The 19083-nt window shown below is 47.0% G+C and overlaps 1 protein-coding gene across 1 annotated transcript in view; it reads left to right on the top strand.

The window, feature by feature from the left end:
* The window catches only part of LOC121532152 (E3 ubiquitin-protein ligase AMFR), a 43213-nt gene that overhangs the window by 7275 nt on the left and 16855 nt on the right, over positions 1–19083 (top strand). Inside the window, exons 10-12 of the mRNA XM_041837901.1 lie at positions 13578–13684; positions 13856–13990; positions 14233–14423. Coding sequence (XP_041693835.1) covers positions 13578–13684; positions 13856–13990; positions 14233–14423 — 433 coding nt within the window. The remainder of the gene's footprint in view (positions 1–13577; positions 13685–13855; positions 13991–14232; positions 14424–19083) is intronic.

Genomic DNA, 19083 nt, shown 5'->3' with positions numbered 1-19083 from the left:
GAGGGATCAGCCCAGAACTACACGGCAGGACCTGGTCAATGACCTGAAGAGAGCTGGGACCACAGTCTCAAAGAAAACCATTAGTAACACAGTACGCCGTCATGGATTAAAATCCTGCAGCGCACGCAAGGTCCCCCTGCTCAAGCCAACGCATGTCCAGGCCCGTCTGAAGTTTGCCAATGACCATCTGGATGATCCAGAGGAGGAATGGGAGAAGGTCATGTGGTCTGATGAGACAAAAATATAGCTTTTTGGTCTGAACTCCACTCGCCGTGTTTGGAGGAAGAAGAAGGATGAGTACAACCCCAAGAACACCATCCCAACCGTGAAGCATGGAGGTGGAAACATCATTCTTTGGGGATGCAAAGGGGACAGGACGACTGCACCGTATTGAGGGGAGGTGGGATGGGGCCATGTATCGCGAGATCTTGGCCAACAACCTCCTTCCCTCAGTAAGAGCATTGAAGATGGGTCGTGGCTGGGTCTTCCAGCATGACAACGACCCGAAACACACAGCCAGGGCAACTAAGGAGTGGCTCCGTAAGAAGCATCTCAAGGTCCTGGAGTGGCCTAGCCAGTCTCCAGACCTGAACCCAATAGAACATCTTTGGAGGGAGCTGAAAGTCCGTATTGCCCAGCGACAGCCCCGAAACCTGAAGGATCTGGAGAAGGTCTGTATGGAGGAGTAGGCCAAAATCCCTGCTGCAGTGTGTGCAAACCTGGTCAAGACCTACAGGAAACGTATGATCTCTGTAATTGCAAACAAAGGTTTCTGTACCAAATATGAAGTTCTGCTTTTCTGATGTATCAAATACTTATGTCATGCAATAAAATGCAAATTAATTACTTAAAAATCATACAATATGATTTTCTGGATTTTTGTCTTAGATTCCGTCTCTCACAGTTGAAGTGTACCTATGATAAAAATTACAGACCTCTACATGCTTTGTAAGGAGGAAAACCTGCAAAATCGGCAGTGTATCAAATACTTGTTCTCCCCACTGTGTGTGTGTGTATGTGTGTGTGTATATATATATATATATATATATATATATTAGACACAAACACAGTTGAAGTCGGAAGTTTACATACACTATGGTTAGTCATTAAAACTTGTTTTTCAACCACTCCACAAATGTCTTGTTAACAAACTATAGTTTTGGCAAGTCGGTTAGGACATCTACTTTGTGCATGACACAAGTAATTTTTCCAACAATTGTTTACAGATAGATTATTTCACTTATAATTCACTGTATCACAATTCCAGTGGGTCAGAGGTTTAAATACACTAAGTTGACTGTGGCTTTAAACAGCTTGGAAAATTCCAGAAAATGATGTCATGGCTTTAGAAGCTTCTGATAGGCTAATTGACATACTTTGAGTCAATTGGAGGTGTACCTGTGGATGTATTTCAAGGATGAAACAAAAATAGAACTGTTTGGCTGTAATGACCATCGTTATGTTTGGAGAAAAAGGGGGATGCTTGCAAGCAAAATGGCTTAAGGACAACAAAGTCAAGGTATTGGAGTGGCCATCACAAAGCCCTGACCTCAATCCTATAGAAATGTTTTGGGCAGAACTGAAAAAGCATGTGCGAGCAAGGAGGCGTACAAACCTCACTCAGTTACTCCAGCTCTGTCAGGAGGAGTGGGCCAAAATTCACCCAACTTATTGTGGGAAGCTTGTGGAAGGCTACCCAAAACGTTTGACCCAAGTTAAACAATTTAATGGCAATGCTACCAAATACTAATTGAGTGTATGTAAACTTCTGACCCACTGGGAATGTGATGAAAGAAATAAAAGCTGAAATAAATAATTCTCTCTACTATTATTCGGACATTTCACATTCTTAAAATAAAGTGGTGATCCTAACTGACCTAAGACAGGGACTTTTTACTAGGATAAAATGTCAGGAATTGTGAAAAACTGAGTTTAAATGTATTTGGCTAAGGTGTATGTAAACTTCCGACTTCAATTGTGTGTATACAGTATCTCACAAAAGTGAGTACACCCCTCACATTTTTGTAAATATTTGAGTATATCTTTTCATGTGACAACACTGAAGAAATGACACTTTGCTACAATGTAAAGTAGTGAGTGTACAGCTTGTATAACAGTGTACATTTGCTGTCCCCTCAAAATAAAATACACAAAAAAAAACTAAAAACGATTGTAAAGTGGTTATCCCACTGGCTATAAGGTGAATGCACCTATTTGTAAGTCGCTCTGGATAAGAGCATCTGCTAAATGATGTAAATGTAAAATAACACAACACACAGCCATTAATGTCTAAACCGCTGGCAACAAAAGTGAGTACACCCCTAAGTGAAAATGGCCAAATTGGCCCCAATTAGCCATTTTCCCTCCCCGGTGTCATGTGACTCGTTAGTGTTACAAGGTCTCAGGCGTGAATGGGGAGCAGGTGTGTTACATTTGGTGTCATCGCTCTCACACTCCCTCATACTGGTCACTGGAAGTTCAACATGGCACCTCATGGCAAAGAACTCTCTGAGGATCTGAAAAAAATAATTGTTGCTCTACATAAAGATGGCCTGGGCTATAAGAAGATTGCCAAGACCCTGAAACTGAGCTGCAGCACGGTGGCCAAGACCATACAGCGGTTTAACAGGACAGGTTCCACTCAGAACAGACCTCGTCATGGTCGACCAAAGAAGTTGAGTGCATGTGCTCAGCGTCATATCCAGAGGTTGTCTTTTGAAAAATAGACGTATGAGTGCTGCCAGCATTGCTGCAGAGGTTGAAGAGATGGGGGGTCAGCCTGTCAGTGCTCAGACCATACGCCGCACACTGCATCAAATTGGTCTGCATGGCTGTCGTCCCAGAAGGAAGCCTCTTCTAAAGATTATGCACAAGAAAGCCCGCAAACAGTTTGCTGAAGACAAGCAGACTAAGGACCATGTCCTGTGGTCTGATGAGACCAAGACAAAGATAAGTGTGTCTTGCCTACAGTCAAGCATGTTGGTGGGAGTGTCATGGTCTGGGGCTGCATGAGTGCTGCCGGAACTGGGGAGCTACAGTTCATTGAGGGAACCATGAATGCCAACATGTACTGTGACATACTGAAGCAGAGCATGATCCCCTCCCTTCGGAGACTGGGCCGCAGGGCAGTATTCCAACATGATAACGACCCCAAACACACCTCCAAGATGACCACTGCCTTGCTAAAGAAGCTGAGGGTAAAGGTGATGGACTGGCCAAGCATGTCTCCAGACCTAAACCCTATTGAGCATCTGTGGGGCATCCTCAAACGGAAGGTGGAGGAGTGCAAGGTCTCTAACATCCACCAGATCTGTGATGTCGTCATGGAGGAGTGGAAGAGGACTCCAGTGGCAACCTGTGAAGCTCTGGTGAACTCCATGGCAATTTCTCTCATGGAATAGCCTTCATTTCTCAGAACAAGACTAGACTGACGAGTTTCAGAAGAAAGTTATTTGTTTCTGGCCATTTTGAGCCTGTAATCGAACCCACAATTGCTGATGCTCCAGATACTCAACTAGTCTCAAGAAGGCCAGTTTTATTGCTTCTTTAATCAGCACAACAGTTTTCAGCTGTGCTAACATAATTGCAAAAGGGTTTTAAAATGATAAACTTGGATTAGCAATCACAACATGCTATTGGAACACAGGACTGATGGTTGCTGACAATGGGCCTCTGTACGCCTATGTATATATTCCATTAAAAATCAGCCGTTTCCAGCTACAATAGCCATTTACAACATTAACAATGTCTACACTATATTTCTGATCAATTTGATGTTATTTTAATAGACAAAAAAATTGCTTTCTTTAGAAAACCAAGGACAATTTCTAAGTGACCCCAAACATTTGAATGGTATTGTATGTGTGTGTTTATATTTATATATATATATATATATATATATATATTATACATACATACATACATACATACATACATACATACATACATACATACATACATACATACTGTGACGTCACGAGAGGCTACACAGCTTTCAGCGGGATTGCTCAAGTAGTGCACGGAGACAAGGTTCAAACAAAACAAGGATTTTATTATAGGTCTTGGGAAATTAACTAAAATATAACAAAAATTCTGTTCTCTTGTGGCTCTTTAAGGGTTAACAGTTCAGGGATGTCTCTTCCACATCCAAAATCATAATTCTCACTCGCTCAGATAACTTTTCCCCAGCCTTACTGTAGTCCACGTTGCAGCTAGTGGCCAACCCAGCAAAAAAGTCCTTCCAAATGTCTCTCACGTATTTCCACAGGTGCATATATCCAAAGGTGAGTATTTCCCAAAGGTAAGTATCTCCAAATCCTTATATTCCTCATGGAAGTGGACGTGCAGCACTCTTGTCCTCCAGAGAGCCCAGGTTGGAGATTGTGTCTCTTCACCCCCACACACACTCTCAGTGTGTCTCTTCCCTTCCCAAACCTTCAGCTCATCAGCTCCTCATTTGTTTCAGCTGCGTGGGAAGATTGGCCATAGAGGGGTGGAGTTCCCGACCATACCAGCAGATGGAGCCATAGCTGTCTGGGTTTGCAGCCACCTCAGGGGGATGTAACGTCCCTCCAGGACACAGCCTCTCGTGACATCACACATCCCCCTCCTCGGGACCGACGTCCTCGTCGAGTAAAGGCAGCGAAGAAGGCATCACGCCGGGAGAGGGCGTCCGCATTGCCGTGGTGCTTGCCAGCCTGCTCTCTCTTCAACTCCTCCACCTCTAGGACCAGGGACTCAGCCTCCTGTTGTCTCTCCTTGAGTTTCTTACTGAACGCATCAGCCTTGGTTTTAGCAGAGTTTAGCTTCTGTTGAGCAGCTTTCAGTTCCTTCTCTCTCTCTGCCTCCGCATTCTTCATCTTGTTCTCCAACACCTTGTACTTCTCCTCTGCCTTCTTCTGGACCTCCTTACTACTGCGCAGGGTCTCCTCACACTCCTCGATGGTCCTGCGCAGCCTCTCCAGCTCCTCCTGTTGCTTATGGAAGGAGCTCTGTTGGAGTTTAGCCTGGAGGATATCTAACTCTTCTGTCTTCATGTCTAACTGTTGCTTTAACAAACGATACCTCTCAGCGGTCCCCTTCAGACCAGACAGTTCTTTGTCCAGATTCTGTAGCTCCGTCTCTGTGTCGGTCTGGGCACCTGCCATCCCTATCAGAGCCCGGGCGGGAGTGAGTAATTCGGAGGATTGCACCGGAGCCTTCCCAGCATGAGTCTTGCCTCTCCGTTTCCGAGGTACTCGGGTTATCCTCTCCTGAGACTCTCTCCAGAGTGGGTAAAAGGCTGGGCAGTCTCGTCCAATTAGGACAGGGACGGGAGGGAATCAACCACCCCCGCCCGTCGTGTGTATGGTTCCCCGTGTGCTGGTCATTGTAAGTTCAGTAATGGGGTATTCTCTGGTGTCCCCATGGACACAGGAAACTGGGAGGACTTTCCCGGGGTCAGACACGTTGGGCCCACCAAATCCTTACGCACCAGGGTGGCCCGGCTACCAGAATCCAGTAAGGCCTCCACATCATGGTGATTCACAGTTACCGGGCAGGTGGGGGGGTCGATCTGGGCCGCCATCTACGACTCCCAAGAGCGAGGCAAAACGGTGTGTGGGTGCTGAGCTGGAGGACTCCGCAGTGGGCATAGGTTCATCGGCTGGTTTCCCACACTGCCAGGAGATATGTCCCATCTCCCCACACCGGTAACACTGTCGAGTTTCCCCCCTCCTGGTGTACTCTTCTTGGACCCGCCTGGTTTCTGGCTCCCCCTGGAGCCGGGATAAGTCCTGACGTGGCTGGGTTCGAGACCTTGGGGGTCCTTGGGACGGGTTCTTCCCATTTGTGGTGGGGCCGCACTCCTGGGGTCTTTTCGGGAAGCATTCAGCATCTCCGCTGTGGCCTGGTACTTTTCCACAGCTTCCACGGTCAGATCAGCCGTGGTCAAGTCCTGTTGACTGATGAACCGTTTTGCCTCATAAGGCAGGGCGCGTAGGTAACGATCCACCACAACGGCCTCCACCACCGCCGCTGCTGTATTCCTCTGCGGATCCAGCCATTTCCTTGCGATTCGGACAAGTTCATGCATCTGCGCCCGAGGAGGTTGGTCTGGTTGGAAGGTCCAGCTGTGAAAGCGCTGGGCCATACCAAACTTTGTGAGTCCATATCTGCTGAGGATTTCAGACTTCAGGGCATCATAGTCAGTAACCTGGTCAGGGCCCAGGTTCCGGACAGCATTCAGCGATTCCCCGGTTAGAAAGGGGGCTAACAGACCAACCCACTGTTGCTTGGGCCAGGCTTCCCTAGTGGCCGTGGCCTCAAATGCATGCAGGTATGCCTCAATGTCATCGGTAGCTCCCATCTTAGATATAAAGTCACTTGCCTTTATTGGGCGGGTATTTTGGACCACCCTCTGTCTCTGCAACTGCAATTCCTCTGCCTTCAGAAGGTTGGCTTTCTTTTGCTCCTCCAAGAGAGCCACGTTTGCTTGCATCTGGGCTTGCTGGCCAGCAACAAGGGCTTTCAATATGTCCTCCATTTCAGTCGGGCGGGGGAGCCTACGGCCAACTTGGAAAACTGGGTGATCAAACCTTCGGTATCCTCCTCTGACATGCACTATTAACGCTTGAGCGTGCCCGTATTCTCCACCATCTGTGACGTCACGAGAGGCTACACAGCTTTCAGCGGGATTGCTCAAGTAGTGCACGGAGACAAGGTTCAAACAAAACAAGGATTTTATTATAGGTCTTGGGAAATTAACTAAAATATAACAAAATTCTGTTCTCTTGTGGCTCTTTAAGGGTTAACAGTTCAGGGATGTCTCTTCCACATCCAAAATCATAATTCTCACTGCGCTCAGATAACTTTTCCCCAGCCTTACTGTAGTCCACGTTGCAGCTAGTGGCCAACCCAGCAAAAGTCCTTCCAAATGTCTCTCACGTATTTCCACAGGTGCATATATCCAAAGGTGAGTATTTCCCCAAAGGTAAGTATCTCCAAATCCTTATATTCCTCATGGAAGTGGACGTGCAGCACTCTTGTCCTCCAGAGAGCCCAGGTTGGAGATTGTGTCTCTTCACCCCCCACACACACTCTCAGTGTGTCTCTTCCCTTCCCAAACCTTCAGCTCATCAGCTCCTCATTTGTTTCAGCTGCGTGGGAAGATTGGCCATAGAGGGGTGGAGTTCCCGACCATACCAGCAGATGGAGCCATAGCTGTCTGGGTTTGCAGCCACCTCAGGGGGATGTAACGTCCCTCCAGGACACAGCCTCTCGTGACATCACAATACATACATACATACAGTGGGGAAAAAAAGTATTTAGTCAGCCACCAATTGTGCAATTTCTCCCACTTCAAAAGATGAGAGAAGCCTGTAATCATAGGTACACGTCAACTATGACAGACAAAATGAGAAGAAGAAAAAATCCAGAAAATCACATTGTATGAATTTATTTGCAAATTATGGTGGAAAATAAGTATTTGGTCACCTACAAACAAGCAAGATTTCTGGCTCTCACAGACCTGTAACTTCTTCTTTAAGAGGCTCCTCTGTCCTCCACTCGTTACCTGTATTAATGGCACCTGTTTGAACTTGTTATCAGTATAAAAGACACCTGTCCACAACCTCAAACAGTCACACTCCAAACTCCACTATGGCCAAGACCAAAGAGCTGTCAAAGGACACCAGAAACAAAATTGTAGACCTGCACCAGGCTGGGAAGACTGAATCTGCAATAGGTAAGCAGCTTGGTTTGAAGAAATCAACTGTGGGAGCAATTATTAGGAAATGGAAGACATACAAGACCACTGATAATCTCCCCTCGATCTGGGGCTCCACGCAAGATCTCACCCCGTGGGGTCAAAATGATCACAAGAACGGTGAGCAAAATCCCAGAACCACACGGGGGGACCTAGTGAATGACCTGCAGAGAGCTGGGACCAAAGTAACAAAGCCTACCATCAGTAACACACTACGCCGCCAGGGACTCATCCTGCAGTGCCAGACGTGTCCCCCTGCTTAAGCCAGTACATGTCCAGGCCCGTCTGAAGTTTGCTAGAGTGCATTTGGATGATCCAGAAGAGGATTTGGAGAATGTCATATGGTCAGATGAAACCAAAATAGAACTTTTTTGGTAAAAACTCAACTCGTCGTGTTTGGAGGACAAAGAATGCTGAGTTGCATCCAAAGAACACCATACCTACTGTGAAGCATGGGGGTGGAAACATCATGCTTTGGGGCTGTTTTTCTGCAAAGGGACCAGGACGACTGATCCGTGTAAAGGAAAGAATGAATGGGGCCATGTATCGTGAGATTTTGAGTGAAAACCTCCTTCCATCAGCAAGGGCATTGAAGATGAAACGTGGCTGGGTCTTTCAGCATGACAATGATCCCAAACACACCGCCCGGGCAACGAAGGAGTGGTTTCGTAAGAAGCATTTCAAGGTCCTGGAGTGGCCTAGCAAGTCTCCAGATCTCAACCCCATAGAAAATCTTTGGAGGGAGTTGAAAGTCTGTGTTGCCCAGCGACAGCCCCAAAACATCACTGCTCTAGAGGAGATCTGCATGGAGGAATGGGCTAAAATACCAGCAACAGTGTGTGAAAACCTTGTGAAGACTTAGAGAAAACGTTTGACCTGTGTCATTGCCAACAAAGGGTATATAACAAAGTATTGAGCAACTTTTGTTATTGACCAAATACTTTTTTTCCACCATAATTTGCAAATAAATTCATTAAATTCTACAATGTGATTTTCTGGAAATTTTTTTCTCATTTTGTCTGTCATAGTTGACGTGTACCAATGATGAAAATTACAGGCCTCTCATCTTTTTAAGTGGGAGAACTTGCACAATTGGTGGCTGACTAAATACTTTTTTTTCCCCACTGTACACACACAGTCAGTCAGTCGTGGTCAAAAGTATTGGTCTTCACAAAGTTCGCTGCTTCAGTGTTGAGATATTTTTGTCAGATGTTACTATGGTATACTGAAGTATAATTACAAGCATTCCGTAAGTGTCAAAGGCTTTTATTGACAATTACATTAAGTTTATGCAAAGAGTCAAGTGTTGAGTCTTCTTTTTCAAGACCTCTGCAATCCGCCCTGGCATGCTGTCAATTAACTTCTGGGCCACATCCTGACTGATGGCAGCCCATTCTTGCATAATCAATGCTTGGAGTTTGTCAGAATTTGTGGGTTTTTGTTTGTCCACCCGCCTCTTGAGGATCGACCACAAGTTCTCAATGGGATTAAGGTCTGGGGATTTTCCTGGCCATGGACCCAGAATGTCGATGTTTTGTTCCCCGAGCCACTTAGTTATCACTTTTGCCTTATGGCAAGGTGCTCCATCATGCTGGAAAAGGCATTGGTCGTCACCAAACTGTTCTTGGATGGTTGGGAGAAGTTGCTCTCGGGGAGGATGTGTTGGTACCATTCTTTATTCATGGCTGTGTTCTTTGTGAGGGAGCCCACTCCCTTGGCTGAGAAGCAACCCCACACATTAATGGTCTCAGGATGCTTTACTGTTGGCATGACACAGGACTGATGGTAGAGCTCACCTTGTCTTCTCCGGACAAGGTGTTTTCCAGATGGCCCAAACAATCGGAAAGGGGATTCATCAGAGAAAATGACTTACCCCAGTCCTCAGCAGTCCAATCCCTGTACCTTTTGCAGAATATCAGTCTGTCCCTGATGTTTTTCCTGGAGAGAAGTTTCTTCTTTGCTGCCCTTCTTGACACCAGGCCATCCTCCAAAATACTTCGCCTCACTGTGCGTGCAGATGCACTCACACCTGCCTGCTGCCATTCCTGAGCAAGCTCTGCACTGGTGATGCCCCGATCCCGCAGCTGAATCAACTTTAGGAGACTGTTCTGGCGCTTGCTGGACTTTCTTGGGCGTCCTGACGCCTTCTTCACAACAATTGAACCTCTCTCCTTGAAGTTCTTGATTATCCGATAAATGGTTGATTTAGGTGCGATCTTACTAGCAGCAATATGCTTGCCTGTGAAGCCCTTTTTGTGCAAAGCAATGATGACGGCACGTGTTTCCTTGCAGGTAACCATAGTTAACAGAGGAAGAACAATGATTTCAAGCACCACCCTCCTTTTAAAGCTTCCAGTCTGTTATTCTAAATCAATCACCATGACAGAGTGATCTCCAGCCTTGTCCTCGTCAACACTCACCTGTGTTAACGAGAGAATCACTGACATGATGGCAGCTGGTCCTTTTGTGGCAGGGCTGAAATGCAGTGGAAATGTTTTTTGGGGATTAAGTTCATTTTCATTGTAAAGAGGGACTTTGCAATTAATTGCAATTCATCTGATCACTCTTCATGACATTCTGGAGTAAATGCAAATTGCCATCATCAAAACTGAGGCAGCAGACTTTGTTAAAATTAGTATTTGTGTCATTCTCAAAACTTTTGACCACAACTGTGTGTGTGTGTGTGTGTATATATAATAAATATATATATATATATATATATATATATATATATATATATATATAATGTAATATTTTAAATTATGTGTGTGTGTGTATGTGTGTATATATATATATATATATATATATATATATATATATATATATATATATATATATATATATATATATATATATATATATATATATATATATATATATACACAATTACATTTCATAACACTTTACACAATACATTAAGTGTGTTCCCTCAGGCCACTACTCTACTACCACATACAGTTGCTTGCGAAAGTATTCACCCCCCTTGGCATTTTTCCTATTTTGTTGCCTTACAACCTGGAATTAAAATGGATTTTTGGGGGGGTTTATATAATTTGATTTACACAACATGCCTACCACTTTGAAGATGCAAAATATTTTTTCTTGTGAAACAAACAAGAAATAAGACAAAAAAACAGAACTTGAGCGTGCATAACTATTTACCCCCCCAAAGTCAATACTTTGTAGAGCCACCTTTTGCAGAAATTACAGCTGCAAGTCTCTTGGGTATGTCTCTATAAGCTTGGCACATCTAGCCACTGGGATTTTTGCCCATTCTTCAAGGCAAAACTGCTCCAGCTCCTTCAAGTTGGATGGGTTCCTCTGGTGTACAGCAATCTTTAAGTCATACCACAGATTCTCAATTGGATTGAGGTCTGGGCTTTGACTAGGCCATTGCGAGACATTTAAATGTTTCCCCTTAAACCACTGGAATGTTGCTTTAGCAGTATGTTTAGGGTCATTGTCCTGCTGGAAGGTGAACCTCCGTCCCAGTCTCAAATCTCTGGAAGACTGAAACAGGTTTCCCTGTATTTAGCTCCATCCATCATTCCTTCAATTCTGACCAGTTTCCCAGTCCCTGCCGATGAAAAACATTCCCACAGCATGATGCTGCCACCACCATGCTTCACTCTGGGGATGGTGTTCTCGGGGTGATGAGAGGTGTTGGGTTTGCGCCAGACATAGCATTTTCCTTGATGGCCAAAAAGCTCAATTTTAGTCTCATCTGACCAGAGTACCTTCTTCCATATGTTTGGGCGGTCTCCCACATGGCTTTTGGCGAACACCGAACGTGTTTGCTTATTTTTTTTCTGGCCACTCTTCCGTAAAGAACAGCTCTGTGGAGTGTACGGCATAAAGTTGTCCAATGGACAGATACTCCAATCTCCGCTGTGGAGCTGGGCAGCTCCTTCAGGGTTATCTTTGGTCTCTTTTGTTGCCTCTCTGATTAATGCCCTCCTTGCCTGGTCTGTGAGTTTTGGTGGATGACCCTCTCTTGGCAGGTTTGTTGTGGTGCCATATTCTTTCAATTTTTTAATAATGGATTTAATGGTGCTCCGTGGGATGTTCAAAGTTTCTGATCTTTTTATAACCCAACCCTGATCTGTACTTCTCCACAACTTTCTCCCTGACCTGTTTGGAGAGCTCCTTGGTCTTCATGGTGCCGCTTGCTTGGTGGTGCCCCTTGCTTAGTGGTGTTGCAGACTCTGGGGCCTTTCAGAACAGGTGTGTGTGTGTATATATACTGAGATCATGTGACAGATCATGTGACACTCAGATTGCACACTGGTGGACTTTAACTAATTATGTGACTTCTGAAGGTAATTGGTTGCACCAGATCTTATTTAGGGGCTTCATAGCAAAGGGGGTGAATATATATGCACGCACCAATTTTCTGTAATTTTTTCTTTCCGATTTTTTGAAACCAGTTATTTTTTTTGTTTCACTTCACCAATTTGAACTATTTTGTGTATGCCCATTACATGAAATCCAAATAAAGATCCATTTAAATTACAGGTTGTAATGCAACAAAATAGGAAAATCGCCAAGGGGGATTAATACTTTTGCAAGGCACTGTATCTAGAAATTACATCTTTAGAGTTATTAGGTAGGCATTGTTAAGGCCCCTGGGCTATATGGTGTGTGCATTGATCAGTTTAGTGAAGTATGAAATGGGACAGTTCTGATAGTGGCCTGTGCGTGTCATGGGGGTGTTCAGTTTGTGGCTGTTGTGGGTTGCCCGTCCAGTAATCTGCAGTCTGGTTGGGGGGGGGAGCAAGTTTGCAAACTGGGAGTTCTGCAGGTATTTAGCAAATGTCAGGCAGATCTGCTCTCCAAGGACATGATTCAGAGGGTTTCGAGGGCTTCACGGTAGCTGGTGTACATCTGGACACGCTGCAGCTGAGCAGTCAGGGTGCCGGGCAGTGACGGCAGACTCCAGAACTGGTCTGACGTAGCCGATTTAGATGGACAGTAGGTCTGTTGTGGTTACAGAGAAGCCCTTAATGCGCTTGAGGAGGAAAAGCTTCCTGCTGGCCCTTTTGGAGATGGTGTCAACCTGGCTGCTCCAACGCAGGTCCTGCTGGACAGTGAGACCCTGCTCCCTGACCTTTGATGTCTCTGACATGGGACACCATTGATGAAGAGGGGTGGTGCAGGGGGTGGCTTTTTAGAGAAGGTGACATACATCACTATGCATTTCTTGTCATTGAGATGCATGGCATTAGTAGCAGTCCAGGTGCTTCTGCACTGAAGATGGTTGTTGCAGTTTCCTGGTTTCAAGCAGATTCATGTCATATTTCCACACTGGGTTGGCAGCTTCATGTGCAGCATCATTGATGAGGGAATGGAAAAGGACCGGGTCAAGGAGGGTCCCCTGGGTCGCCCCACATGTGAGGGATTCCCATTCATATAGGGCACCATGATGGCGCACCCGTTGTCTCCTGTCAGTCACAAATCCATGGGACTATTTCAGGCCTCACCCCCATTGACAGGATATTTTTGATGACAGTAGTTAACCCTGTTAAATGCTTTACTCATCAATGTAAATGTGTCAGAGTTGGCTATGAAACTAAATTACATCTGTAAATTACATCTGTAGTCGCTACTAGTTTTGTTGTTTTCTGGATCATGCCTCAGTATCTCTAGGGCCAAGAGCACATGAGAGTAACACCCATAAAATATGCAGATAGACATCCTGTCAGTGGTTACTCTGACACAGTTGGCGACTATTCAGGCTTTTCTCTCAACACTCTACACCGTAAACAGTTTAGAGAGGACACCTCTCCATAAATATCTAATGAGCTTGACCTTGCATGTATTTCACCCCTACTAGGTTCTCGCATTGCCAGCTGGCTGCCCAGTTTCTCAGTGGAAGTGATGCACACAACCAACATCCTAGGCAACGTACAACAGGCCAACAACTCCCAGCTCAATGCCATGGTCAGTGTTCATGGGATCCATCCATTACTTGGGTGTTTTTGCCAGTGACTCATTAGATTTTTGTTACCTTTCACCTGTCCTATGTCAGTAACAATGAAGAAAATGAGGTAAAGAAAGGAGGCTACATTGATGTTTGAAGTAATGATACATCTCCTCTCTTACTATCTTTAGGCCCATCAGATTGGGGAGATGTTTAATCAGGTTCCCTACCATCTGGTGCTGCAGGACCTGCAGCTGACCCGCTCTGTAGAGGTCACCACTGACAACATCCTAGAGGGACGCATCGTGGTGCCTTTCCCCACACAGGTCAGTCAATCCCACACTGCTACAGGTAACTCCACAAGCTGGTTGTGTGTCTGCTTGTGTGGGCTTATGTGGTCTCGTTGGATGGTACATTAACATAAGGAAGGGCTAAAATAGAGTTCGGGGTCAATTCATCCCATGAGGCGATACCCAAAATGTCTTGAGAAAAGCCGCATTGGGACACTTAACTTAAACATTAAGTTTAGAGCATACTTGACTAAAATGTCTGCTGTCTCCCTCTCCAGCCTGTGGATCACTCCGCCTCCCAGGTCAGCCTCTCCCCACAGGATGTGGGCGGGGCCAGCGGGAGTTCAGAGTTCATGACCCCTGAGGTGGAGGACTTTGAGGTCAGAGGCAGCCGCTTCTCCAAGTCAGCCGAGGAGAGACAGAAGATACTGCTGCAGAGGAAAGATGAGCTACTGCTACGCGCACAGAGGTATTGAATCTGCTCATTTAAAGTTTAAAAAAGAAAACACTGTTTTCCATAGACTTCAATGGAACACTTCCAGTTCCTAACCTGCTAGCCTGGATTTCAAATTATTATTTATTATGGGTGGCGTGAATTGTGCAAATTGTCTATTTTTCATAATATTTACTACCTTTCTATGCTCTGTGCACACTTGTCTATTGATGTATTTTTTTTATATATATTTGTCCTGTATGCTACCATGTGCTTTGTCCATTTCATGCTGCTCTATTCCATTTAATTCCATTTAGGTCATTGTTTCTCTCATGCTCTCCCTCAACCACAACCCTAACCCTAGCTTCATGTCCACATCCCGGCTCAACCCTAGCTTCATGTCCACGTCCCGGCTCAACCCTAACCTCAACCACAACCCTAACCCTAGCTTCATGTCCACATCCCGGCTCAACCCTAACCTCAACCACAACCCCAAACCTAGCTTCATGTCCACATCCCGGCTCAACCCTAGCTTCAACCACAACTCTAACCCTAGCTTCATGTCCACATCCCGGCTCAACCCTAGCCTCAACCACAACCCTAACCCTAGCTTCATGTCCACATCCCGGCTCAACCCTAGCTTCAACCACAACCCTAATCCTAGCTTCATGTCCACATCCGGCTCAACCCTAACCCTAGCTTCATGTCCACATTCCGGCTCAACCCTAATCTCAACCACAACCCTAACCCTAGCTTATTGTCCACGTCCCGGCTGAACCCTAGCTTCATGTCCACATCCCAGCTGAACCCTAGCTTCATGTCCACATCCGGCTCAGCCCTAACCCTAGCTTCATGTCCACATTCCTCGGCTCAACCTAACCCCAGCTTCATGTCCACATTCGGCTCAACCCTAACCCTAGCTTCATGTCCATTCGGCTCAACCTAACCCTAGCTTCATGTCCACATCCCGGCTCAACCATAACCCCTAACCCTAGCTTCTTGTCCACATACCGGCTCAACCCTAACCTCAACCATAACCCTAACCCTAGCTTCTTGTCCACATCCCGGCTCAACCCTAACCCTCAACCACAACCCTAACCCTAGCATCAGCCAACATTCGGCTCAACCCTACTTCAGTTAACCCTAGCTTCATGTCTACATCCCGGCTCAACCCTAACCACAACCCTAACCCTAGCATCATGTCAACATCCCGGCTCAACCCTAGCCTCAACCACAACCCTAACCCTAGCTTCATGTCCACATCCCGGCTCAACCCTAACCCTAGCTTTATGTCCACATCCCAGCTCAAGCCTAACCCTAGCTTCATGTCCACATCTCGGCTCAACCCTAGCCTCAACCACAACCCTAACCCTAGATTCATGTCCCAACCCGGCTCAATCCTAACCCCCTAGCTTCATGTCACATACCGGCTCAACCCCTAACCTCAACCACAACCCCTAACCCTAGCTTCATGTCCACATACCGGCTCAACCCTAACCTCAACCACAACCCCTAACCCTATCTTCATGATCCACATCCGGCTCAACCCTAACCTCAACCACAACCCTAACCCTAGCTTCATGTCCACATCCGGCTCAACCCTAACCTCAACCACAACCCTAACCCTAGCTTATTGTCCACATCCCGGCTGAACCCTAGCTTCATGTCCACATCGGCTGAACCCTAGCTTCATGTCCACATCCGGCTCAACCTAACCCTAGCTTCATGTCCACATTCGGCTCAACTCCTAACCCCTAGCTTCATGTCCACATTCCGGCTCAACCCTAACCCTAGCTTCATGTCCACATTCCGGCTCAACCCTAACCCTAGCTTCATGTCCACATCCCGGCTCAACCATAACCCTAACCCTAGCTTCTTGTCCACATACCGGCTCAACCCTAACCTCAACCATAACCCTAACCCTAGCTTCTTGTCCACATCCCGGCTCAACCCTAACCCTCAACCACAACCCTAACCCCTAGCATCATGTCAACATTCGGAGCTCAACCCTAACTTCAATCGTAACCCTAGCTTCATGTCCACATCCCCGGCTCAACCCTAACCACATCCCTAACCCTAGCATCATGTCAACATCCCGGCTCAACCCTAGCCTCAACCACAACCCTAACCCTAGCTTTATGTCCACATCCCGGCTCAACCCTAACCCTAGCTTTATGTCCACATCCCAGCTCAAGCCTAACCCTAGCTTCATGTCCACATCTCGGCTCAACCCTAGCCTCAACCACAACCCTAACCCTAGATTCATGTCCACAACCCGGCTCAATCCTAACCCTAGCTTCATGTCCACATACCGGCTCAACCCTAACCTCAACCACAACCCTAACCCTAGCTTCATGTCCACATACCGGCTCAACCCTAACCTCAACCACAACCCTAACCCTATCTTCATGTCCACATCCCGGCTCAACCCTAACCTCAACCACAACCCTAACCCTAGCTTCATGTCCACATCCCGGCTCAACCCTAACCTCAACCACAACCTAACCCTAGCTTATTGTCCACATCCCGGCTGAACCCTAGCTTCATGTCCACATCCGGCTGAACCCTAGCTTCATGTCCACATCCCGGCTGAATCCTAGCTTCATGTCCACATCCCGGCTCAACCCTAACCCTAGCTTCATGTCCATCCCGGCTCACCCTAACCCTAGCTTCATGTCCACATCCCCGGCTCAACCCTAACCTCAACCACAACCCTAACCCTAGCTTCATGTCCACATCCCGGCTGAACCCTAGCTATGTCACATCCGGCTGAACCCTAGCTTCATGTCCACATCCCGGCTGAATCCTAGCTTCATGTCCACATCCCGGCCCCTAACCCTAGCTTCATGTCCACATCCGGCTCAACCCTAACCCTAGCTTCATGTCCACATCCAAGCTCAACCCCTAACCTCAACCACAACCCTAACCCTAGCTTCATGTCCACATCCGGCTCAACCCTAACCTCAACCACAACCCTAACCCTAGCTTATTGTCCACATCCCGGCTGAACCTAGCTTCATGTCCACATCCCCGCTGAACCCTAGCTTCATGTCCACATCCCGGCTGAATCCTAGCTTCATGTCCACATCCGGCTCAACCCCTAACCCTAGCTTCATGTCCACATCCCGGCTCAACCCCTAACCCTAGCTTCATGTCACATCCCGCTAACCCTAACCTCAACCACAACCCTAACCCTAGCTTCATGTCACATCCCTGCTGAACCCTAGCTTCATGTCACATCCCTGCTGAACCCTAGCTTCATGTCCACATCCTGCTGAATCCTAGCTTATGTCATCCCGGCTCAGCCCTACCCTAAGCTTATGTCCACATCCCGGCTCAACCTAACCCTAGCTTAATGTCACATCCCGGCTCAACCCTAACCTCAACCACAACCCTAACCCTAGCTTCATGTCCACATCCCGGCTCAACCCTAACCTCAACCACAACCCTAACCCTAGCTTATTGTCCACATCCCGGCTGAACCCTAGCTTCATGTCCACATCCCAGCTGAACCCTAGCTTCATGTCCACATCCCGGCTCAACCCTAACCCTAGCTTCATGTCCACATCCCGGCTCAACCCTAACCCTAGCTTCATGTCCACATCCCGGCTCAACCCTAACCCTAGCTTCATGTCCACATCCCGGCTCAACCCTAACCTCAACCACAACCCTAACCCTAGCTTATTGTCCACATCCCAGCTGAACCCTAGCTTCATGTCCACATCCCAGCTGAACCCTAGCTTCATGTCCACATCCCGGCTCAACCCTAACCCTAGCTTCATGTCCACATCCCGGCTCAACCCTAACCCTAGCTTCATATCCACATCCCGGCTCAACCCTAACCCTAGCTTCATATCCACATCCCGGTTCAACCCTAACCCTAGCTTCATGTCCACATCCCGGCTCAACCCTAACCCTAGCTTCATGTCCACATCCCGGCTCAACCCTAACCCTAACCACAACCCTAACCCTAGCTTCATGTCCACATCCCGGCTCAACCCTAGCCTCAACCACAACCCTAACCCTAGCTTCATGTCCACATCCCAGCTCAACCCTAGCCTCAACCACAACCCTAACTTCATATCCACATCCCGGCTCAACCATAACCTCAACCACAACCCTAACCTCAGCCTCATGTCCACATCCTGGCTCAACCCTAACCCTCAACCACAACCCTAACCCTAGCTTCATGTCCACATCCTGGCTCAACCACAACCCTAACCCTAGCCTCATGTCCACATCCTGGCTCAACCCTAACCCTCAACCACAACCCTAACCCTAGCTTCATGTCCAATTCCTGGCTCAATCCTAACCCTAGCTTCATGTCCACATCCCGGCTCAACCCTAACCACAACCCTAACCCTAGCATCATGTCCACATCCCGGCTCAACCCTAACCCTAGCTTCATGTCCACATTCCGGCTCAACCCTAACCCTAGCTTCATGTCCACATTCCGGCTCAACCCTAACCCTAGCTTCATGTCCACATCCCGGCTCAACCATAACCCTAACCCTAGCTTCTTGTCCACATACCGGCTCAACCCTAACCTCAACCATAACCCTAAACCTAGCTTCTTGTCCACATCCCGGCTCAACCCTAACCCTCAACCACAACCCTAACCCTAGCATCATGTCAACATTCCGGCTCAACCCTAACTTCAATCGTAACCCTAGCTTCATGTCCACATCCCGGCTCA

The sequence above is a fragment of the Coregonus clupeaformis genome, chromosome 19, assembly GCF_020615455.1.
Source record: "Coregonus clupeaformis isolate EN_2021a chromosome 19, ASM2061545v1, whole genome shotgun sequence".
Lineage (NCBI taxonomy): Eukaryota > Metazoa > Chordata > Actinopteri > Salmoniformes > Salmonidae > Coregonus > Coregonus clupeaformis.
Note: the sequence above shows the minus strand (reverse complement) of the source record. Positions and strands in the feature narration are given on the sequence as shown.